The following is a 25,002-nucleotide window of genomic DNA, read 5'->3' as shown; positions in this document are numbered from 1 at the left end:
GAAAAAGTACTCCAAATATTGCTGACTGCTTTTACTTTTTAGGCCACACTTAAAAACTCCATATTGACTCGGTAGCTGCAGTGCTGCGCATACCTGGAGATGAAAGCCAGAAACAGCGCTCGTGGCGTCCTCCACCTGCTCGGGACACTGTGATGTCAGCGAGTTTGCTGCTCCGAGCTAAAAGCTGAACATGCACATCCTCTCCAGAGGGTCACTTAGGTATTTTTAGTGTTTATGATACAAGCAGAAGTGGGAATCAAAGGGATGCCCACGGTGAGAGAAGCTACTGCGTGTGCTCGTTTCGGGCTGTTTTGTTTGCAATGAGGACACTCGTGAATATGTCGGTTATGTGGCTGCATAGTTGCAGCATTTCATTTGCTTGTATTAAAATTAAGAAAAGGCCCTTATCTCTCCCTGCTTTAATAGCTTATACAAGCCATGATTAATTTTAAAACATAATTGCAAAAATCACCACAGCACTTGCAAGAATATTAACATAATATTACTACTCTAGTGTACACAAAAATCAGTTACTGTGCTGCCTGAGACAGACAGACAGCTAGATAGATGGATGGATAAACTCAACTCGGTTTTATAAATGTTATATCTCCTCCGATCGATGCTATAATGACTGAACATCTCACCATTTTAATGAGCGGTTATTTTTTTTAAACACTAGATCTATTTCTGTATGCCGATTATTTTAAACGCTCCATTTTCATAAACACTGTAATCTACTTGACAATGGAAGATCTGATCACTCTCCTATTATAGTAAATAATTTTAATGAGTGCAGCTCGTTTCAGCCGCATTTGCACATTCACTCTGTTTAGCACTTTGCAAAAGACTTGAGCCACTCTTTACCTCTTCATATTCACCCGATTTCATGAGCCAGGCTTTCTTATACTTTTACTTTTTAAGGCGATCTTGACTTTGAATATTGCCTTGGACATTTCCGACTCATTTTCAGTCCAGCCTTTGTCCCATTTTCAGAGGAATGTTTACTTTTTAAGCCACTTAACACTGACCTATGAATCATTCAAACATAAAAAGGCACATAACTCAAGGGATGAACCAGAATCGTGTCTACACATAACAGACAACTTGGCAAACAACCAGTTTTAAATTGTGTCTTTAGGCTCTTTGTTACTAGCAGCCTGCTGCAAAAAACCACATTTGTTCTCATTTATTCAGTTAAATCTACAGAAAAAAGCCAAACATAGCAAAGTTTGACATAAAAGTCTATTTCTGGACCAAGAAGTTGATTCTCAAAGAGCTGCTAAAAAACAACAAAAAAAACCCAACTATTGAGCAGTGGAACCTTAAAACTTGAGAACTGGGTAAGTGGAGAAGAGAATATGAAAGTTGTGTCCTTAAAAAACAGAAATAAATTGATGCGGACCTTCAGTTGATCCTTCACTGAAGCCTCCTAACTTAAGGAATGAAACAGTGTTCCAACTACACATAACAGACGTAGGAGTTATTTTGTGAAGCAATTAATCACATTTTTTTGTTTAAATCATCATCAGTATGTACAGAGGTGGCAAAAAACTCCTGGGCAATTCACTGAAATGCACAAACTCAGTTCTTCAGTAAACTACTGCACCCGTTTTCCATTTCCAAGACAAAATATAAAGAGGGGTGTCTACAGACAGTACTGTAGGTTTTTTAGTAGTTAGCATAACTGCAAGAAACTGCACTGCATGAGAAACCTCATTAAACTACAGACAAGTAGGGATTAAATTACTTTTACTTTTTTCTAAATGACTAGGATTAAATTAAAAACCATGAAAAGATTAAGTCTGATCTACTGATGACATACCGTCTTCCACAGATCAAAAAGACATTCGCGCTGCAGTTAGTGTGCCCCACCGGTCTCATGATTTCCCCGCCAGCATCAACAATTTCATTATGTCTGCGTGTTTGTGTGTTTTTGTTTCAATGTCAAGCAGCAGGTATAATAAATGGCACTCCACCAGAATATCAGCTCTCATGATTTGCCAGGAAGAGGGAAAAAAAACATGTATTTATTGACTCACAGGCTTTTGAGTGTCTCAAAAAAAGCAGCGAAAAGCTCCTCAAGTTTTGGCACCGGCTTCTTTTTGCTCCTCAGGAGCCCTCTATTTCCTGATGTGCGTCTCACTCTGCAGAAATGCTGCCATTTCCCCATTTCAGTTACCCGCACAATCATCAGCATTTCTGCCTCTATGACATGAAAACAAACTAAGACTGAGTGCCTCTGCGTGTATGTGGTCTCAAACCCCCCTGTCAGCAATCACTGGGTGGGAGACAGCCATAAACTGCACTTTAGAAGCCTATAATGGGCTACTGCAGCGCTGGCAAAACTTATATCACATTATGCCTCTTCCAATTCAGACACAAATAGGATCATTATTTTTGATAACTATACAGCAAGTGCTGGATAATTTCATTACACAACTTGCCACTGCATAATGCTGTACTTCAGTTAAATCATCATGAATCTCGCCGTATCCCTATTATTATTGTATTTAATTACAGCACAAAACAAATCAATAACATAATGTCCTACAAATTATTGGAGCATTAGACTTGATCTACACACATTACTCTGCTTCGCTGTGCCATTCGCTAACATCAGTGTGTGTCTGTGTGTGTGTGAGACAGAAAGAAACAGCGGTTTCAAAATCTCGACAGCGACTGCTGCTGAGCGGGTCTTTATGTTTCTCAGCTCAGGCTACTTCCTAATGTTGGCTGAGGTGCCAATTTACAGCAGGACCTATAAAGTCTGTCCCATCTGATGAGACGGGGGCAATGCCCTCTTGTCATCCACCTAATGAAATGATCGACGCTCACAAGAGTGAATGCTCAAACGTTTTATTATAAAGAAAGCAGAGAACACTTCATAGGCAACCACGTCGTCCCCTAATAAACAGGGGCAGTAAATGCACACAATCAGTTCTATTAGTCTGAAAAGCTAATTTAGCGTGTGAGTGTTCCGCTCAATGTCTCCTCTATGTCATAAATTCACTTGTCTGCTCAAGAAAACTTATTAAACAGGTGGGGAGTTTTGCTTAAACTCTCTTGGAAATCTGCCAGACAATAAACGTACAGGGTATTGGCTTCATCTGTCAAAATATTTAGATCACCAGCAGTCTATATTAGCGATTAATCATTCAGTGTTTTTCATGTCCTTGTTGTCCACGATTTACTAAGCTACCTTCAAACAGTCTCCTCCATAATGAACTCAATGGTATGCTGTGGTGACTGGCTCGTCTCCACCATGGTGATTTCACTGCCGTCCATTGTGATGGTGGGAACAGTGATGGCCTGAGTTCCCAGTACAGAGGAGGGCAGAATGACAACCTGCGACGCTCCCTCTAAACTGCTGAGTTGATCGGATGGGATCATTACGGTCTCGGTAGCCCCTTCAGCTCCCTGCAGCACGTAAATGGTCTGCACAGAGCCAGATTCGACCTCTTCCATGGTGGCCAAAGATGACAATGCTTTGGCTCCCTCCAGCACCTTCTGGACCTGAGCAGCTTCAGCTGCATTAACCACCTGCTCCGCTGTTTCCGGAGGCAGGTCCCCGTGAAGTCGGATGTGTTTATCCAGGTTGGAACGAGACCGAAAGGCAGCGGGACAGTGAGGGCAAGGGTAAGGCTTCTCGCCGCTGTGGGTGCGGGCGTGCTCGGTGAGACGAGCGGCGACGCTGAAACTCTTGCCGCAAATCCAGCAGCAGAAAGGCCGCACGCCGCTGTGGATGCGCTCATGATCCTGCAGATGGGGCAGCTGGCGGAAGCGCTTACCACATGTGGCGCACTGGTGGAAGAACAGAGAAGAGGGGAAAAGGTGAGAGAGAGGCGAGAAAGTTAAGTTCACAACTCTGGCAGCACACAAACTCAACTGCAATTAATTCCTAAAACCTCTCTTTACATTTTTCTGCAGATGCAGCACTCCTGGCTGAGACACAGAAAGAGCAGAAAGAAAATGGGATAGGGAAGACAGAGGGGGAAGGACAAATACAGAGCAATAAAAAGATATCATCATCATCAGTCCCACACAAGCAATTAATTGTTTGGTCAATAAGACATCCACACACCAGATGAAAAAAGAAATGAAGGAAATATGTCTTCAAATATCATGTTTTACCTGACAAAAGCTGAAAAACCAGCAAATAAGAAGCAGAAGCCAGAGAACATTTGTCATTTTCAGCTTCGTCACAGGCTAATGATGAACATTCTGTCGCTGAAATAATCGATTTGACTAAACCCTGCAGCTCTGCGTGTAAGGGGAGTGTAATAAATTACACAGAGTTACACAACAGAAAAAATATTAGCAGTGATCTAAGAGCTTGACTTTTCTAAATAATCATTTTAGTAATCAACAGTTCAACGGCATCATTCCTGCAACACCAACATTTGTTCTGTTCACTCCCAAATGAGCGCAGACAATGAAATAAAAGTAGATAGATGATTAAACCTGAAGCACTACAGGGGAGTAACATATTGAGCTTTGCTTTGATTCCCACTGGGGACACTCAGATTGAAATTGCAATCCCTATTGACAGATCTGCAGTTTCAGTATCTCTGTGAAATACACTCTAATATAATTACTTTTCCTGTGAAGTTTGCTCTTTATAAACTGAGCAAACACATATGTTCCTCCAGGAACACAAGGTATATTTGATATAAATTAAAATGTATCCCCGTAACTGCCTCTGTGTTTGAGAACCGGTGCTCCTTGAACCGCAGTCCTCAGCCTGCCTGATAGATCATGGCTCAAAGCGAAGCCACAAATATTAAATCAATTTCTAAAGCTGAGATGGGCTTGGGTGGGTCTATAGTTGATGTCCTGCCTCGTCACCAGAGCAGCAGAGAGAGAGGGAGAGAATCCCAGAATAGTAACAGGCACAGAGGGGAGCTGACAGGCCCTAACTCAGCCCTGCCATTAATCACAGGTACACAGAGAGGGAGAAAACACCCGCAGGACACACTCTGCACAAATGGCCATGGTCCGGAACCAGAGAGATGGCCGCAGCTATGAGCGGGTGTGACCGTGGATGGGGATGAGGCAGTTCTCAGTTTCATTTTGAAATACAGGTGTTTAAAAGATTTCAAGACCTTGTATAAAGAGAGAGAAATAGGATTCTTAAGACTGAAAGAAACTACCTTTACACAAGTACACGCCACAGTGCTTCTTACCTCAAAGGGCCTCTCATCAGTGTGTGTCCTCATATGAACGTTGAAGGTGGAATTATAGGCAAATTCCTTGTGGCAAATCTGACAACGGAAGCGGGGTCGGTTTTTGGACTTGCTGAGCGTTCCTTGAAAATGCGCCAGCACATGCTCCTCCAGGGCACTGTTAGAGATAAATCGGCGGCGGCATGGCCTCACTGGGCATTTGAGAGGTGTCTGGCCTGTGTGGGATAAACGATGAAGGTCGAGGCCCTCTTGGGTCATGCAACGGTGTCCACAAAGGTCACACTCAATCTGAGGGAGGAATAAAGAAAAGGAAGGGAAAGGAGACGAGAGGGAGACAAACCAGAATGAAATGACAGAAACGGTGTCGTCATTATCTAAATTTTTGTCTACTTATTTAAAGTACAATGTCACAATCCAACTCCAAGTGTGGACCGTGAGACACATCGCCACTCCCTCACTAACCCCGTCAGCTATTCGATTGGAAAAAACAAATCACACTCTGGCTCACATCCTCTCTTTAAAAAATTTCTTTATGTCTCCAACCTGTCCAGTGCAGCGTCCTCGGCCCTGGCCCCTCCCACGACCGGTATTCTTCTCCTCTTCGGTAGTAGGACAACGCTGGAGATGGATTTCCAGCACTGATTGGTTGATAAACTGGGATGAGCAGTGAGGGCATGTCGCTGGCTGCTTGTCTGTAATGGAACAGTGTCGGATTTTAGACAGATGGTCATAATTTCTCGTCATACTACACGCTAATGGCCGTGTTGAAATCTGATGGCTGGTTTGAGCTTGCCGACTGCCTGATGTTGGGCCAGCAATCGCGCAGTGACAGGTGGTGCATACAGAATCGGCAACAGTGGCCAAACAATCCGCCGCAGCCAGAGTCAACAAATAATGTGGCCTCTGTTTACCGTTTATGATTCAAATTGGCAAATCGGTGCCAAAAGATGCAAAACATGAGTTGTTGCAAAGAGTCCAAAAACAACCCGTCATTTAGCTCACCTATTAAAAAATGACCAGCGGCCCTTTTTATAATGATTCACAAAGACAACAAAAGCGACTAACATTTATTGAGCTCAGCTGTGACAAGCTGCTGCTCTTTGCATCACCAGGATGACATCAAGGTGGATCTCATTAAACATATTGAGTACTGGCCAGATGTAACCGATCCCCATCAAACAGAGTTACTTTATCAATATCATTTTGAAGAACAGTTTATTAACTTTTAGTGCATTCATCAAGTCAGTGGGTCACTGACTGTTTAATGTTATGCTACTACAAGATAAAAATGATCCTGAAGACTTTAAAGCCAAGTATAGAAACGTTACGCTTCAGGGGAATGGTTGATATCAGTATAGTAATCAGACTTGTAGAAAAGCTACATAAGGTATCACAATCATGCCTGTGAATAGAAATTCAAAAAATTATCAGAGTGCATTTCAACATTTTTTACATTTACATCACCCTATATTAAAAATTATTTGCTTTTGGAGTGTTACATAAGCAATTTGATTAGTTTATCTTGGGCTCTGAGAACTTTTCATTAGGGATGTTTCCAGCGACTAATGCACTAGCTGATTGAGTGAGAGAAGAAATGTAAATGAAATTAATTGTCTAGTCAAGTCTATTAAAACACACTCAGATAACAGTCAAAAGGGAGCAATCTAATGGATGAGGTCAAATGCTGCCTGCACAAATACTGCATGTATTCAAGAGCTATTTGAAACCTTTAATCCCATTATTTGATAACCAAATAGTATTTTAAATGATGCCCAAATGTGTGCCAATTTGTGGCACATATTCACACTTGCTGCACACAGAGTCACGTCACATTAATTTCCCAAGTGTGGCTGACATTAGCACCGCCACCAGCCTTTTTTATTCAGGTGTGCAGAATGTGGTTGAGTTGTCATATGCCAGATTGCTTTTCATTTTGAAACAGCCAACATAAAACTGCAAAAGGTACAGCAGAACTGTACTCGTCGCTTATTTACAACTTCCCATCACACAATGGGGTGTTGCCATCTCCCAGAGCTGCAGCTCCAGCTAGCTGCATAACATCTAAGATGAAAATGATAAAAAAAAAAATCATATGTTTAACCAACTAGTATTGCTGTTGCCGACTAGTGACTGGAACAACATTTACAGATCAAGTCAACTGGTCGCACAGTCAAACATACTTTTAATGAGCATTTCATTTCTTGTTTAATATATAAAAGCTGTTATTATTTATTGGTTAATCAGTTATTAATTTCCGTGATTAACTTGTTACCTATTTGAGCTATACAACATTATAAAACTGCAAAATTGTGTCAATTAGATCATTCATCATCTAACTGATTCATCACAACCAAAGTAAACCAAACTTCCTCGCTCCCTGGATAGCTTTCAAAAATCTGGTTGGGAAACTGCTGACACTGATGGTTCATCATTAAATCCATAGGACGTCATGCCAATAACTTGCAATTTGCTAACCATCTGTACAGTCTGTCCCAGTGGGGGAGATCCACTCTGCTCCCTATCGAAAACGTCTAATTAAACCTTTAACAAGGGCAATCTCAGCCTATGGCACTGGATGGATCAATAGATCAATCTCTCCAAACATTTTTCTCAGAGGAGCCCTGTACCTCTGACCTCTGCCGCACGCTGACTTATCAAGCGTAACTAATGAGGTTGGTGTGCCAACACCCCCTGATTAAGATGAAGTGTCAACATGTTGACCCAATTCATTTGCCTCCACCTTGCTCCTCCACTCCACATGGCACGCTAATCAATAGAAAGTCATTGACCTAATGCACTGAAGAACGCATATACCATAGGCATATTTTTGTAAATTAACAACAAGCAAATGGTTAGAGCCATTTTTGGCTGAATCTGCATCATTCTACAATCATTCAGAAAATCATCTCTAGTTTTTCTATTACAACAAGATATGTAAACAGCTGGGTTCTCGGCATCTCCACCACAATTTAAAACCCCTTCAATGATAAATAGTAAAACTTTGGAAATAAAGTAAGGATATGGGACACTGTGTTCACCTTATGGTGCCCTGCCACTTTTTTTTTTTTTATCTCCAGTTCAGACAGAAGTGTATGCATTTATCCAGTTTGTTGCTAGCTAACGTAGATGTCAACAATAAACATTCACATCCAACAGCAACCAGTGACATGCAAAAATCACACACATATCCTCAATCACTTTGTAATACCTGTAGTGTAGGAGGCTCCGTGACACCAAGAGGGACATCATGTCCCTGAGTATCCTGACCAAAGCAACCTATCACACTTTTAAGACAGATGACCTCTGATGAAATATGCAAAGACCCGTTTGCAGTAGCATACCCATAGTCATCCTCTCGATCTTCACCATGCCCAACTGCAAGTTGGGAAAACCAAGTGTTGTACTTTGTTCGTCTTCTTCTCATAGACATAGCATTTCTTTCCCCTTTAGTCAGTATGATAGTGAACTGAAGTCTGACCACAAGCACTCAAGTGCAGGTGAGTCTCGCCAAAAAGAACAAAGGAACAGTCTCGTCCAAATGAGCAGTGAACCGAACAAAAGTGTGTAATGTTGACCTGAAGCACAAATATCACCCACATATATCATCTCAAATGCAGCCCATAATGTTGCCATGGTAGTGGTCTGCTGGTACCAGCTGCTCAAGACGCTGACGACACACGCATGATGTGTCAGAGGATGAACAGAGCAAACTGTCCAGAATATCATTGCGTCATTATGAGCAACTAACATGTTCAGCTTGGCATGTTCCAAACTGACAAATTTTTGCTTCAAAGTCATGCTCAACAGTTTCTTATCAATATGCCCTATGACGAGTACTTTTGATGCAATATCTTTTGACGTGTTATTGATGAGCCGCCCGTGGGCAGAAACGAGAGGGGTTTAACTTATGTCACAACTAAACCCAGAAAAATTTGTAAACTGTAAACATGCCAACCAGACATAAAACATTTGTAATAGTACAATAAATGGTGTGAGATGGCTTTTGTTTTCCTAATATTAGGGGATTGTAAAAGAAATTACTTATTTAAAATGACCCATTTCTCAAATTGTTATAAAATAATCACATGAAAATGATTAATTCTATTTATTTACACACATTGGCAAACATTAACTCATGGTCAGAGTAAGAATAAAGATATACAATTAGTTAAATCATACCAGAAGGTGGCAGTGCTGTGTCCCTTTCTTTTAACTAAAGATGCCAAGCGGGTTTGGCTCTACCCACTTATTGGAAATATTTTGTCAGAATCTCATATAAAGGGATTTCATTGATTTTATTTTAATATAATGTTAGTTTTAAAGCTATGCATTGGTAGAGGACATTTCAGCGTCTCATTCTGCTTCTTTGTGAATGACATCTTCTCTTAGGTTACACAGAACAGCACAGGTTCTCAGTATTTTCTCCCTGTCGGGAGTATGATTGACTGGCAGCGCCTCGGAAAGTATTTTCAGGTGTTTCCGAGATGAATGCTATCAAGCTACAAGGTGCAATGACAACTACACAGTTAACTGTGTTCTGACCGTAGTAATGACTATGATATTCTCCTCTGGAGTAGAGCCTTTCAGGGCTTCTGCAGACTGATTTCCGACAAGTCAATTATCCTTTTTTTGACAGGACAGTAATCTTTGAAACACTGGGTCAGTTTCAACTATTGTGTCCTTAGTAAACAATGGGACATAGCACCTTCTCCCTAACATCTGCTATGCTACTATTCTGTTTTCACCTATTCAAAAAAATACAATATATACATATTAAATTCCTGAGCTATAGGGTCATAAAAAGCTGCTGAACATGATAAAACTATACGAAGGCTAAAGACTGAGCCAACAAGTGAAAGCTGGATAGAGGTCACACAGTAATAAGATGATACAAAGTGTCCTGTGTGGTGGACCTTAGGGGCATTAAGCAGTAAAGTGTGACCACTATCATCATCTTGTGCATCTTTAAATTTGGGTTCCAAATCTCCAAAATAGACATTTGATTATCGTTCTTACACAATGCTCAAAATGTGTACAGAAGCATATCATTTGCCAAATTGGCATAAAAGCTGTGTATTAGCATTACTACCAATATCGATATCTGGTGTGTCTAAAAGATGCTGATAGTAATTATATAACGCAAAAGCTTTGACTATCACTACAATTTATTCTGTTCAAGGAGGCATTTATCTTAAGACCCAGGAGAAGCCCTTCTGGCATTAGCTTGCTAGCTATTAGTAAATAACTAAACAATAATAAAACAGACTCACTTGTTCTCCTCTCCAGAAAAATCCATGATTTATTACAGCTATCTTGTAGTCCAGAAAGTTTTCAGGTAAAACGTGTCGTAATGAATAAACGAATGGCAGTTTTGTTTTTCATTAGCTTCTTCAGTTCTCATTGAATCAATGCTTGCTGATTTAAAAAAAACAAACAAAAAACTTTTTCTCTTCCTCTTTGATGGAAGTAAGATTAACACATGACGCAGTGCAAGAACTCGGGCAAAGAATAAGGTCAGAATAATGGACACCAAAATCAATATCAAAGAAAAATCGGGCTACTGCTTGCTAACTATAAAAATATAAAATACAAGTCCAAGTCTTGAACTCTTACCCTGATGTATGAGGGAGTGCAGGTCCAGGTCTTTCCTACGTTTGAAGGCCTCGCCACATTCGCCGCAAGGGAAGGGGTGGCTGGTGTGCAACAATCTGTTCAAACACAGAAGTATTAACAGATTTTTTTAATGCTACATTCAAATAGAGCCAAAAACATTGAAATCATAGGCCAAGGACATAAACATATACAACATACATATATAACAATTATAGCTCCCAATATAAATACTTAAGCAGTCCTAATTCAGAGACACATAAAAGTGTGTGATTAAAGTCATGTTTTGGTCTTAATCTGCCACCTCGTATGTACTTAGCTGTACGTCAGGTCAAATGAGGGGTACCGGCGTAGTGTACAAACAACCGGAGATAAAAGAACAGCAGTAAACTGGGAGGCGTCAGGGTTAGACATGAAAGACTATATTTATCCTCTGCATAACGTTACACTGAGTATAGCCTTAGGGGAGGAGAGAACTGCTAGGATGTATTCACCTACTCCTGCATCAGGCCTGTTTTTACAAGGAGAAAACAAAAAAAACACTTCTTTGCTGTGCGTGCAGCTTCGCGTAATCAGAACAAGCAGGGATGATGTTTCAGTTTCCACAACTTTGCTAAATATTACATACAAACAAATATCTGTATTAATCCACCACATGACTAATTCAAAGTAAAATTGGAAGCTAGAGGTTATGTGCAAAGACCATCCAAGGCCAGAGTCTTTCTGTTCCCTGTTAAATGACAAGAGAATTCAATATTTCAGGGACAGTTGACCTCGAGCCAGATAGAAGGATTAAAATCCCCCGTCAGGGTCGCCCCCTTCAAGACAGATGTTCTGTGATGAGCAGGGGTCACGTCACACGTAAAGTATCAGGGTTTAAATTAGATGTACACTGACACCTAATTTAAACCCTGTTGATTCATCAATATTTCAATCAGCAGAAAATGAGCTCAATGTTGAATCATTTTACATGCAAATGAGACACATTTGTATGCTGCAGATTCCGTAAACATCTAAGACGTCCGTACTCTCCTCTCTACCACTTTGGAAATACTCTTATTTGCTTTCTTGCTGGAAGCTTCAGGAGAAGTTTGATACCTTCATCTTTTTATGTGTAAAGGTTTATTTCTGAGCTTGGGAATATGGGAAAAAAATGTAATTCATTTATAAAAAAAAAAAAAAAAAAAAACAACTAATCCACAATCTTAACTCAAGGTCTTAGTATTGTGTGTCCTCATAAAGAGTGTGCGTTGCAGTTTAAAGCTCAGGATAAAGGTAGTAAAGAACCTTGAGTTAACACCGTTTCAAAATGAGATCGTTCAGGTTTTAAAGAGTTTTTCACAGAAACCAGTGAACTCGAGGATGTCATCAAGACAATGAGATGAGCCTTTTCTGCCCCTCCACATTTTCCACATGTTCCTGTTCACCAAAATAATAATTTATTAATCTCCTACAATTATGTCGATTTTTTTCCTCCTAGATATTGTAACAGTAACCATTTCAGTGTTTTACGTAACATCAAGATAATTAAAAGACTTAAAATGATTACATTTTGGTGAAGTCTTTGGGTTTAATGAGGAAGAAATAGTGACAATAGTACTTAGCACACTAGATCATGTTAAGTCAATATTATATACATATACACACACACACACACACAGTAGTGTACATCCTATCCCCCTTGTTCAGCCAGGTAGGACATGACCAGGCTCTTTCTCCTGTTCTGTGCAGTTATCGTTCTCATCTTAATTTACTGGGCCTGCGTCTGTCAATCATATGTGGCTCAAGGGCACACAGACATCTCAGTGTGTTTGCTACACAGCTTAAAGGTCTTGCTCAGTGGTCGGACACGGCTCAGCTGCTACAGCTCCCGGCAAGAGGGAGGGAGGTTTATCTAAATCCTGTCCTGCCTTCTGTTTGCTAATGTAATTCTAATGTAGTTATGCGGTAAACAGATTTTGAATTTGATTGAATATTGACACGTTCTAGTTATTTCCACCAACACCAGCAAAATACAAGGTGCCGAAAGTAAAAAAATAACGTCAGAAAAAAAGTGTTATTACTTGTGATGGTTGAGTTGATCCTCGGTGTTGAAGCGTGAAGGACAGTTAGGACAAGGGAAGAGATGAGCAGCTCCTTCGTTGTCCAAACTGCACACCTGCATTGACAGACACAACAATCAATATCGATAAAAAGGGTTTCACCAGCAAGATACTCACATAGTGACTTAAACTTAAATGTAGCTTTTTATTACAGAACACATTATCTACCATTTCACCTACTATCAAAATCACTTCCAATATCAATAATATTCAACAATATCTACGAATATTAAGATATTTTACAAGATTTTGAAATAAAATGCTCAATCAGAGAGCTATTGTGATTAATATTAAATGGCGGAGCTGGTACCGGTTTGCGGCCACGCTTGCGGCGAGGTAGTGTCGATGTGTGAATGCGTTGGTGTCTCTTCAGGGTGGCTGCCTGGGAGAAGTTCTTGCCACAGACATCACAGCTGAAGGGCTTGTTGCCCGTGTGGCTCATGCTGTGGCGCAGCAGGCTCTGCGAGTTGGTGAAGGACTTTGTGCAGACCTTCACAAAAACAATAACCAGAATTAGTGTCAACAGTTTTAAACACTTTTTGCAAGCAAATGAAGCCGTGTTGAAGTACGGAAACCTCTGAGCGAGTCACATATCCCAATTTTTTAAATGAAAAGAGGTAAGAGAATTACAATTCTTGAAATGTTTCAGAAATTTACCAAACACACACACTTATTTCCCTGTCGTCTCATCAGTTCTATATTGTAGAAGCCGTCTTCTTTTTACTTGAACCTGTAACTTGCTCAGCGATGCCCAAACTTTTGTGGACATTTTCATATCTACATTTGCTCAGATTCTATTTTTGTACTTTAAACAGACGTCATTATGCAAAGACACCAAGGAATCTGTCAAACATAATGAGGCTGGAGATGTCAGCCTTCACTTCACTTCACAGCATTACATCATCTCATCAAAGTCTTCTGCACAAAAAATGTAAGTCATTCCTGAGACTCGAGACAGAGACACCCTGATTGAATGTTTGATTGGCACCTTGCAGGTGAAAAGTTTTTCTCCGGTGTGGCTGTAGACGTGCGTGCGGAGGAAGACGCGTCTCGTGAAGGTTTTGCCACAGTACGGGCACACGTGCGGGAGTGGTGTTCGAGCCCAGTCCTGTAGCAGCTTGGCAGGCGGAGGGTGATTGGTGTTGTCCGAGTCTGCACCAGTGTTGGCCTCTAATTCTTCTTTAATATCTGAACTCTTGTTTCCTGAGTAAAGAACAAAAATTCTTGTTAAAAAAAACAAAACAACTACTGCCTTGTAGTTGTGTTTTAAAGTAATGAATTTCACTTACCTTTGAGTGCATTAGCACTCAGGATCCTGAAGGAAGGCCTGCTTCTCTTAGGAAGGGGGGAACCTGATTCACCAGCCGAACCAGGTGAGGAAAGCAGTCGCTTTGTGCTCTGTGGACTATCCTGAGGTTTGGTGGTGGCTGTTTCACCAACAGCTTCTGCCCCATCAGCCACCTCTGTCACTGGCATGAAGCGATGCTGCCGCCAATGATACAGGTACTGGGTGGTGTTCATGAAGCTCATATCACAGTGGGCACACGTGTGTAGCGGCTCATTAAGGTTGTGCTTCTGCTTACGATGTGTAACCAGCCCTCCCTCGTCGCTAAAGCTCTGAAGGCAAAGGGTGCACACGAACAGCTCGGGCTGTGTGAAAGTGGCGTCAACACTGGCGGAGGCAGAAGGTGCACCGTGGTCCTGCTGATCTGCGCCATTGCTCTGAGTAAAAACCTCTGAAGTCAATTCGGTAACCTCTACCGCCTTTTCCTCGCCCTTCTGTCGGTGCTGTTTTCGGTGGTAGAGGAAGAGAGTGGTATTTAGAAAGCTTTCCCCACACACGGAGCAGCGGTGCAGAGCTTCCTCAAAGCCGTGCTGGGTCTTGCGGTGAGCCACTAGTTCTGACACCAGGCCGAAGCACGAGCCGCAGTCCACGCACAAGAGCACAGGTTCAGGCTTTGGCTTTTTGTTTGCCCCTCTTCTCTTAGGTGACGACTCATCTGGATTAGAGACTGAAACTACCTCGGAAATAGGAGGATCAGAGCTCTGAGATGAATTGGTCTCTGTACCTTCCTGCTGCTCCAGCTCATGCAAAGCTTTTTCAACTGCATCTGAATTGATATTTTTGTTAGTTTCATGCTGTGAGAAAGAGGATTCAGCGACTGAATATAAAGGTATGGTTGCACTCTGGACTGAGGAAGTCTCTGGCATAGTTTCTGAATCTGGTTTTGACTTGTTCTCAGACATGTCAGACTGCTGACATGCCCCTTCTTTACGGTGCTGCTGCCAAAGTACAAGGCTTTTGAAAAGTTCATCACAATCCCCACACTGGTAGAGGATCCTGGGCTGATCTGACGATGTGCTGACTTCATCCTCAGGGGGAGCACTTTCAACAGCCTGCACAGACGGCTCTTCTGCTTGAACTTCAATCTGTGGGAGTGCATCTGTCTTTGATATATTTATTATATGTTGCTGCAAAGACAAGAAAGGAAAAAGAATAAAGACAGTTTTTAAAATCTTTGTTTATACAAATAAAACGACTTGTTGCAATAACAAGTCAATACGCTTTGGGTTTTTTCCTTTTTTCCAGTTTTATTCTTTCTAAAGGATGAAAGATGAGAATTCAGTGTTGGGGTACTCAGGTCAATTAAAGCAGTGTGTGCTTAGAGCCAAGGTTCCCCTGAGAGCTCCAGACAACCAAGATAAGGCCTCAGCCTGGCTGATAACAATCAAAAGGCCCATCAGGGTTGCAAGGGTCACTCCACAGGGTCTTACCTTCGTGCCCTCCACCCATTTGGATGATAAAAACAGAGCATCAAGGTCGGGGTTAAAGGCATCTGGAGCTGTCAATCACAGCTGTTCAACATGTCTCACATGTAATGATTTGTATTTTCTTTGTTGTGGTATTCTGGAGTGTGAGAACTGAAGACCACCCTCAGATGTGGTCTAGCTGCTTCACAACACACACACCTACGCAGCCATCACCCACAACATTGAACCCACTGGTAGGCAAAGTGAGTAACATCGATCATCTCGTTAAAATCAATGACCTGCTGGGAAACCTTGGCTTCTGGCATTCGTGTGGATCAGTGCTTTCAAATGTGGCCAAAAATAACACTTAATTTTTCATTCAAAATTCCCACTGTTGTGACTTTGACTCACACAGGATGCAGTACTATGGATGGATAGCGCTCCGCTAACCACACAGCAACGCTGGGTTTAACAACTTTTGTTGGAGAAATCAAGCTTCAAATGCTGGGTGGCTCAGAAAACAAAGGCGGCACTGACAGTGCTAATTTGTTTTAAAATTATGAATTTTTACAACCAAATATCTGGTTTTAATTAAACTTCAATAATCAAATTAAGAGTAACTGTTCATAGCCCTCACATGGATGGTACTGTGACACATGTGAGGTACCTAAACACAGTCCAGGTCTAAGGAGCTAGAAAAGAAAGCAACTGGACTTTTCAAAATTTCCTGAAGATGTTTAGCCTCTCATCCAATGGCTTCTTTAGTTCCAATCATGGAGCGTGCCAGCTATTTAAACCCTAGTGGGCGCGGGGGGGGGGGGGGGGGGGAGTCCCTTAAGAGGGTTGTTTTAGTCCAGGAAATGTTTATGTACCTCCCAGATAGCAGAAACATCTCTCCAGCAAAGAGTTCAAGGCACTGACCCAGCCTCCAAACTCCCCAAATCTCAATCCTGCAAACCGCGACCAGGAAGCCCTGCATCCATACCCAAGTTAGGAATGTAGTTTTGATAGTGTGCATAAACATTATATAACATATAATACATTTGTTGTAATAAATAAAAAGCAAAATACACATGCTGCCATTAACTGCCTTTTGACTCACGTTTTAAAACTAATTTCACTGACTTTTTATTTTAAATGATAGCATCGTTTTGTGTTTGTGCTCTTTAAACAAACATCTTTACAATAATGCCTGCTTGTATTTACTCTACAAATCCACAGTGCTGTAAAGCTCAAGCAGTTTGCACAATTTGTATTTTTTTCCTACTACAGAAAAAATATTAATTGAATGTGTCATAAACAAAAGCAGTAAAACGCTAAATATCATCTGATGTTAAATGTGAGCAATATGTTTATTTGAGTTATGGGGATTTATTTTAATTTATTGGGGTTTTTTTGCTCTGACTGATGCATTTCTCCTGCTCTTCTTCCTGCTGGCGACTCAGGATGCAATCTGTCTGTCATGAGCGCCGCCGCTTTATGGACGTATGGTGAAGACTGTAAGGATGGAAGTCCAGGCACAAGCTTTGACAGCCGTGCCCTACTGCTAAACGAGGGGCAGTGACTGCTTTTAACTCTGCGGGCTTTCTGAAGCTGTCACAGGAATGGCAAATAAAAGAAAATAATAAAAAAGAAAAGTGGCAGCTACTTCACAAGACTCAGCTCAACATGTCAAAGTTAAATGGAATAACTCTTTTCATTATGCAACTTTCAAACCCTGCAATTCAGACCACATTTTCAGAAGACTAATGCTTTCCCAAAGAGTATTTACCAACCTGAAAGCACACCGTAAGAAATAGTGAATACAGTGCATTATGTAAATATCTGCACCCCTCTAAAAGCCAAGTCAAAGAATAAAAACAACAGCAGTATTAACATACAAGAGGAAACAATACAGAAGGAAAACACTAAGGTGAAAAAATGGCATAGCTGGCAAAGCTCACCCACAGAAGCAAAAGGGTACGGTGGTCAAAAAGAAAACAGTCTGTTCGTTATTACTGCAGCATGGGGACCACTCTGGTGATTCAGCCAGCCTCATTGGATAACATGTAAATGTAGCATCATGGATCTCAATCTGGTCTGCCACTTTCAGCACGTCCTCCTCTTCTTCCACTTTCCTCTGCTCTGGTTTATCCAATTAAATCTCAAAAATAAACCAATTCTGGCACATTTTTCTTTTAATCCTGCAGCTACTGCATCACATAACCCAGACCTTCCCAAAGTGTGGGGGCCGCAGAGCCATGGCGGGGGGGGGGGCAGTATGAAAAGGGGGGGAAAAAACCAAAACGCTTGGACACCGCTAGCACGGGGCGCCCACAGAAACGCAAAGCAGGAGATGAAGCATTGCCGAATATGTTTCCAAACCAACTTCATTCTAAGCCAAAGACTAGAAAATATGGTGAAGCATATCTTCCCTTTGGTTTCACCTGCACAAGTGCCAAGGTAGGTCTTCCCTGCAGAATTGGTTTTCCCTGTGAGCAGCGCTGGGCTTTTCAAATCAGGGACAAACAGTATCCCACAGTCTTGATTTTTAGGTCACAAACACTTGTAATGACTAACTACTCCTGGCATTCTGGAGATGTTAGCTCTTTATACAGTAAAGTTACAGTGGGATACAAATAATATCATGTTGATCCTGCCACGATTTGTTCCCCCGGTTCAAATCATGGACAAACAGCATCCCACAGTTGTTTATGTTTTTAAACCCATTTTGTACAGAGAGGCATTTTTTGAAAAATGTATTCATAGTGATAGTGACGAACTCTGTATTCCTCGTCCACACGTAAACGCAAAAAAGGAGTTTTAAAAAATCTCTGTTTTCGGTGATTCGAAACGCTGTTTATGTGTGGATGAAACAGCTGCGTTTTTTAAAAATACCCGTGTAGGTGCGGACGTAGCGTAAAAGAGTTAGCAGTTTATTTTATTACTACCTGTCATCTATTGCAGATTACTTGTATTTGCTTAATTTTTTACTAAATGTTTGAGGTGTGAAAGAAACTGCAATGGAGCAAAATTTAGGTGTGTGTGGTTGGAGGATGTGTTTGTGCGTGTGCGTGCGGGGGGGCGCGAACATTTTTCTTGTAAAACAAAGGGGGGCCTAGCAAAAAAAGTTTGGGAACCACTGACATAACCTAATATATGTCTTTAAAAAAAGAAAGAAAATCTTGTACAAACCAACACTGAGAACAGGGCTTAGCCTACAAGTCTGATAAGTACAGACTGTGAGAGCTTATTCAAACTATAAAGCATGTTTTGTTGTTCATTCTGACATAAAAAGCTTGAATTAATAGTTTAACAGTCTATTCTTAATCTACTTTTAACGCACAACCACACGTCTCCCTGAGTAGTGACTCATTACTCAGACGAACAGCATGCAAATGTGTTCTTTTCTCATTACTGGACAGGAAGCAGTTGAACTGTTTAATAATCTTCTTACCTTAACACACAACTATTGTGAGTACATAACAGTAAAGGTTAGGGGTCTAGTCCTAATTCAGTCAAAATACAACCAGAGCCAAAATGGGAAGAATTTTCTCTTCTCCAAAGTAAATATGTAATAGAAAACCATCATGAACTGAGATTCTCTTCATTTTAATGTCCATTATGGGCAAACAAGAAAAAAATGACAACGCAAATGCATTGTTAACTTATATTACAGCTAATTTTCTGCCACTAACCCAAAAAGACTTACTGGTTACTCTGTGATTAAAGGTATGATGTCAGGGTGCACATAAATCAGAGACTAATATGCAGCAGCACCTTGAAATATGTCAGTAAATAATCACAAACAACACCATCTTAAGTGCTCGCACCAAGGTCACTATTACTTTGATAAGTAGCAGTGCATTGTGAATTTATGACTAAAGTTAAACGTGTCACTTCAAAGTCACTCTCCAGATATGATTCAGAGGCTTTTATGTGATCACACAGATGGTTATTTCAGGCCACGCTGTCATAATTTAAGGTTTTTAATCGCCTTTTTGTCCAGCTAAAAATCACAGTCACATGACAAAAACGGCGGAGTGGCAACTGTGTCAGCACTCACCTGTGTCTGCAGCACCGGGATGGTGACGGCGTTGGTTCCAGATGTGTCTGGCGGTTCATCGCCAGCAGTGCATGTCAACTGGTGCTTGAGGACCTCTTCCAGGGTGTTAAACTCCTGGTAGCAGGGGAAGCACATGTAGACGGACGAATTCTCCATGGCTGTAGGGGGATTAGAAATTAAAAAACATTTCATGAGAAGTGCAGCAATGCAAGCTGATGTAGATAAAAGTGCAACAGTTCTCAAAACGAATGCATGCTTTGAATAAGTAACATCACTACGTGAATCTTATACAGATCTGTAAGTGCTTTACATTTGGAGTTTGGTTGTGAACATTGCCCTCTTCTGATGAAAAGAAGTGTCTGCATATTTAATCAACACAGCAGCTTGGACACAATTGCCAGTATGCAAACTGTGGGATTGCCAAGATGACTCACCATGCACTGAGCCGAGCTAATTGTTATTTTGACCATGCAGGTTGCTGCTCAGGTGGAGACCTTGCCAACTCTTTCTCTCTGTCTCTGTGCCATTTCACAGCCTGAGCTTGTGTTCAGCTCCAACATCAATTAGATATGTTCTGTAATTGGACCCACTGGTGGTGCAGACTAGCTCACACTCCTGTCGAATGTAATAACCAAAACACTATGTCTGTAAGCCTTCCTACTCACAAGATAGCATTTAGACCTCCACAAGCAATGCTCCTCTTTGGAAAAAAAGAAACCTTTCAAAATGAAAGAAACCCAGTGAGAGGCACACGTGTTTATCTCTGAAACACATCAATTCAACAACGCACTTTCTGGTTTATCTTTTTAATTGGCAGACAACGAGGAAATATAAAGGTTAATACAGGCGATATAATTAGATTTTGTTTTGATGAGACATCTCATGAATAAGCATAGGGACTTAAGAGCAGTAATAAATTGGTACTGGTACCAGACTCACCAGTGCCAAAGTATTGATATAGGTCAGGGTGCTGATAATTATGCAATGTTAATTCATCCTAAAGGTAATCATAATGAAACCACGCGTGTCAAGCAAATACATGAAGTTACTATCCATTTACAGTAAGTGATCTCTGATCACGGCCTGCAGGGCCAACTGTTCAAAAGCGTTGGCACTCTTTACTACATTTAATGAAAATGCAGCTACATACAATACACTGGATGTGAAAGTTCGTTCTGAGTGAGAAATAACCTTAGAAAACACTAACAAACCAGAGTACTCTTTAAAGAAACTGTGACTGCTTCAGCAAACAACCTGCTGTAGACATCTTCAGTGCGGCCTCTCCGCAACTATCCTAATAGGACGTACTCAACTAAAATTGATTCTTTCATTTTAAAGATAAACCTGTGGTTATTAACACAGATAACTCTGGCACTAATTTTTTCTAATTTATGACAAACAGCCTGTAGACCTTGTCAGAGGATTGTGGTCAGACACTGAAAAGAAGTTTCTTTTCAATCGCTGGATAAGGGAAAATGTGATGTGGACAAAAGCTGTGCATGAGGACTGTTTCCAAATTTACTGTGAAAAGACTATAATTCTGCATCAGCACATGAGGGAACTGTGTGTTAAACCATAGCTGCTTTTCTGCAGTAGACCTCAAGGAGGAAGCATCACAAGGAATACGACCATCTATGACATCTCTTACTGTAAGCGCACTAATCAAGCGGCCAATTTCAAGTCACACTGATGTCAAATTTATGTTCATGGCAGGTGAAATCCCAACAAAATGCCTTGTGCAGATGAGTTATTAAAATCATACCTTAGAGAACAACTAAATTATTTCTCTTAGAACATAAATACAGTGTGGGGTTAAGTATTAAAAATGTGATGCAGAAAATTGTGTCTAGTCAGAGAGGAGGGGGGGGGGGGGGGGGGGGGGGGGGGGCGTTGCATTATAAGACAAGGCTGCGACTGATGGTATTTCACAAGTCCACATGAAGGCACATTGCAAAATGCCCAGGGACTAAGGGTGTTGACTTTACTCTTGACATTTCCACTTTATTCTCAAAATGAACACTAAAAAAAATCCTTTACTATATTTTTTCTTCTATCATACACCGAGTGGACCCCTAGTTTTTATTACAGGGAGTGCAGAATTATTAGGCAAATGAGTATTTTGTCCACATCATCCTCTTCATGCATGTTGTCTTACTCCAAGCTGTATAGGCTCGAAAGCCTACTACCAATTAAGCATATTAGGTCATGTGCATCTCTGTAATGAGAAGGGGTGTGGTCTAATGACATCAACACCCTATTAGGCAACTTCCTTTCCTTTGGCAAAATGGGTCAAAAGAAGGACTTGACAGGCTCAGAAAAGTCAAAAATAGTGAGATATCTTGCAGAGGGATGCAGCAGTCTCAAAATTGCAAAGCTTCTGAAGCGTGATCATCGAACAATCAAGCGTTTCATTCAAAATAGTCAACAGGGTCGCAAGAAGCGTGTGGAAAAACCAAGGTGCAAAATAACTGCCCATGAACTGAGAAAAGTCAAGCGTGCAGCTGCCAAGATGCCACTTATAAATGGTAAAATGTTTTGTTTGTTTTAGGATCTTATAGTTGTGCAATTTGACCAAAACCTCCCGATATAAAAAAGATTTCTCATCCCGACAACGATATAAATCGCAGAAATTTTACATTTTCTGTAAATTCTATGAATCTCGAGCAACTGAACTTGCGTGAAGTGTTCTCAGCTGGGCGCCGTGTACGTGGAGTCGAGTGTTTTGACTGATGCATGAAGCTATACATTTTTAGACATAAGTTGTAACAGCTGCCTTTTTCTTTGTACTTATTACATGGTGTGCTGCATAAAAAAGCCTAGTCTAACATTTTAGTCTAAGGTTTATTTTGAGCACCTGACGGCTTTTTTGCTCCTAATCCATAAACCTTCTCCATACTCTTCTTGCGTGGGTGGTTGAAGAGGTCTGTCATGTTTGAGTCTGTGGTGCGGACCGGTTTGCGGCATAACTTGTATAGTACAGACTTTTCATAACCATGTGGAAAATAAACAAGTGGACGGCGGAGCCACACAATGGTCTTACCGCCATTGTTACTAACAAAAAAAGTCGCTTGTCCGTCTGTAGTGTGGTTATTGTAAATATAAGAGCAAGACAGAACTTTAAGAAATTAATATAGCTACTAAAATACTGCCGGAAACAGTCTATTTTACGACACCAAGAAACAAGCGATATAACATGAAACGATAGATGTTTTCATATCATCATCCGATATGTATGGTCATATCGAACAGCCCTACTTATAGCAGTTTTTAAATCATACTTAAATTGTATATATTTGTTTTTCTTATTTCAGGTATTACTACTGGTAAAACTGACTTATTATTTTATTATTATTATTAAGAAGAAGAAGAATAATAATATTTGTTTTCATTTAATTCTGTATAAAAAAAAAAAAAAAGTGGTACCACCAGTATTTATCTTTCTATTTTTCCCCACTCTTTGTTATACATGAGTATTTTTTTTCAGTAGATCTACAATTGATGATTTCTTTTTCCTTCAAAGTGGCCTCAATTTTCACTCAGATGTACTACTTTCCTTCACAGAAATCCACTTTGGTCTTTTATGTAAGAAAGCTGATCATGTAACATTCCACAGAATAATACAGCCTGTATTTCAGTGTGTACACATGATCCCAAAATGAACTTAAGTCTTTGAAGTATAATGTTCAGCATCTTACTAAAGATTACTGCCACCTTACAGTACCATCACAAAGTACCATGAAGCAGTTGGACAGGATTGTGCTTTGTGTTATATGTTTAAAAATAATAATAATAATGCCAAAATGCCAGCATCAGTCAAAAAAAAAACAAAAACCCCCAAAAACAAAAAACCCTAGATAAACAGTTCTTTGAGCTTTTTTCATATATATATATATATATATATATATATATATATATATATATATATATATATACACACACACACACACACACACACACACACACTTAAAGAAATGTTTACTCCAAACAGTGAGAAACCATATATAGTAACTTAACTGGCCTTGACTTACAACATGAAAATGAACATTTTACACACGTTTAAAAACAAAGTCAAGCAATAAGCTTCATATATAAATGGATGGATAAATCTCGTTTTATGCCATTTGTTGATATCATGGCATACCAGTAACGCCCCACACTGTGTCTGTTTGGGTCTTTCCTACCTGCAGAAACTGTAACGTCTTACTGACTACACCTCAGTCAAGCAATAAGGGAGAAAGAGAAATGTGATATACAGTTGCCAATTTACCTGCAAGCACCTATCATTATTTCCCTCCCTACGGTGTGCTAATATTGCGCCACGGTTGTGTTATTTCAAATGCTAGCCGTTAGTTCAGAGCTGTTACTGCAGAGACAATGTGACTCGGATGAGGGGTGATCTAAAAAATAAAAGTCACTCATGTTTCACGCATTCAAAAACGTCCCGTTTGCTTCGTTGTTGGAGGTCTGATATGAAACAGCTGGGAGGAAAGCTAATCAGCGAGCTAACGAAGGCTAACCGTTAGCAGCCCAAGAGCTTTATCTCGGACCACCAGATTGCTGCTAACATGCAGCGATGGCCATCTTCCTAAAGCTACTAACATGTCCGCGGCGTGGCAGCCAGCTATCCTGCTAGCTCGGAAGCTAATAAAACACCCTGCGTTTTACTCCTTGGCAGCGGGCGTCAACGACGCATTTGCTAGCGACTAAACCCTTTTACCACTTGGACCACTGGTGCTTACTTTCTGATATCAAGGAGAAGAAGAAGAAAAGACCGAAGAAGAAGGGCGGGATATGCTTCTTCGGTGGTATAATGGCGGCGACAGACTAAAAGTTAATATTAGCTGTCTCCCCCCGTTGAAATCCTCCATACATAAATCTCAGTTTGCGATATGAGACCATAAGAGCAGTATTTTTGTAAAAATAAGCCAAATATATTCAATAACACTTACCTAACTCGGACATTGCTTGTCGAGGAAATAGGACAACTTCAGTTTTTTTCCGTATGTTAGAAGGTTCGTGCTGATTGGCTCGATCGGTCACTTAATGCGCCAATAGCGTTCGAGGACACATAGCACGGAGAGTTTGTAGTCGAAAAGCGCGCCAGGAGCATCAAGACGCGTGAAGAGGTCAATCATTGGCCCTCAATTACTAACAGTGCTACAAAACAAATATGTCTGTAAGTTTAACCACAAATCATCAATTTATCACTATTTTAAAGTGATCGCACTTTACAAACGAATTTAGACCAACTAATAAAGTCCTGGCTTTCTTAGGATGTTTAAACATTCTTTAAAATGAATACTCCTCTTAC

General features: G+C 40.7%; 2 protein-coding genes across 4 annotated transcripts in view; both read right to left on the bottom strand.

Annotated features, from left to right (window-relative positions):
* The window catches only part of grik5 (glutamate receptor, ionotropic, kainate 5), a 123,035-nt gene extending 122,863 nt beyond the window's left edge, over positions 1–172 (bottom strand). Inside the window, exon 1 of the mRNA XM_076890093.1 lies at positions 94–172. The gene's annotated coding sequence lies outside the window, so the exon portion shown is untranslated. The remainder of the gene's footprint in view (positions 1–93) is intronic.
* Positions 173–2,840: 2,668 nt separating this feature from the next.
* Positions 2,841–24,759, bottom strand: znf574 (zinc finger protein 574). Of its 3 annotated transcripts, none has more exons than XM_004550891.5 (10): positions 24,641–24,759; positions 19,692–19,849; positions 14,185–15,367; positions 13,884–14,098; positions 13,206–13,385; positions 12,857–12,951; positions 10,797–10,891; positions 5,727–5,875; positions 5,184–5,471; positions 2,841–3,801 (listed from the first exon to the last, which is right to left on the bottom strand). In XM_004550891.5, exons 1-10 carry the CDS (start codon positions 24,651–24,653, stop codon positions 3,202–3,204), a joined length of 2,976 nt encoding a protein of 991 aa, XP_004550948.1. In that variant the 5' UTR covers positions 24,654–24,759; the 3' UTR covers positions 2,841–3,201. The 3 variants fall into 3 exon arrangements, with proteins under 3 accessions (XP_004550948.1, XP_076746207.1, XP_076746206.1); XM_076890092.1 differs by lacking the exon at positions 24,641–24,759 and adding an exon at positions 24,431–24,454; XM_076890091.1 differs by lacking the exon at positions 24,641–24,759 and adding an exon at positions 23,959–24,394.
* Between the last annotated feature and the right edge of the window lie 243 nt (positions 24,760–25,002).

This window comes from Maylandia zebra, linkage group LG11 (genome assembly GCF_041146795.1).
Source record: "Maylandia zebra isolate NMK-2024a linkage group LG11, Mzebra_GT3a, whole genome shotgun sequence".
In the NCBI taxonomy this organism is placed as follows: domain Eukaryota; kingdom Metazoa; phylum Chordata; class Actinopteri; order Cichliformes; family Cichlidae; genus Maylandia; species Maylandia zebra.
The sequence above is the reverse complement of the archived record's forward strand: the minus strand, read 5'-3'. Positions and strand labels throughout refer to the sequence as shown.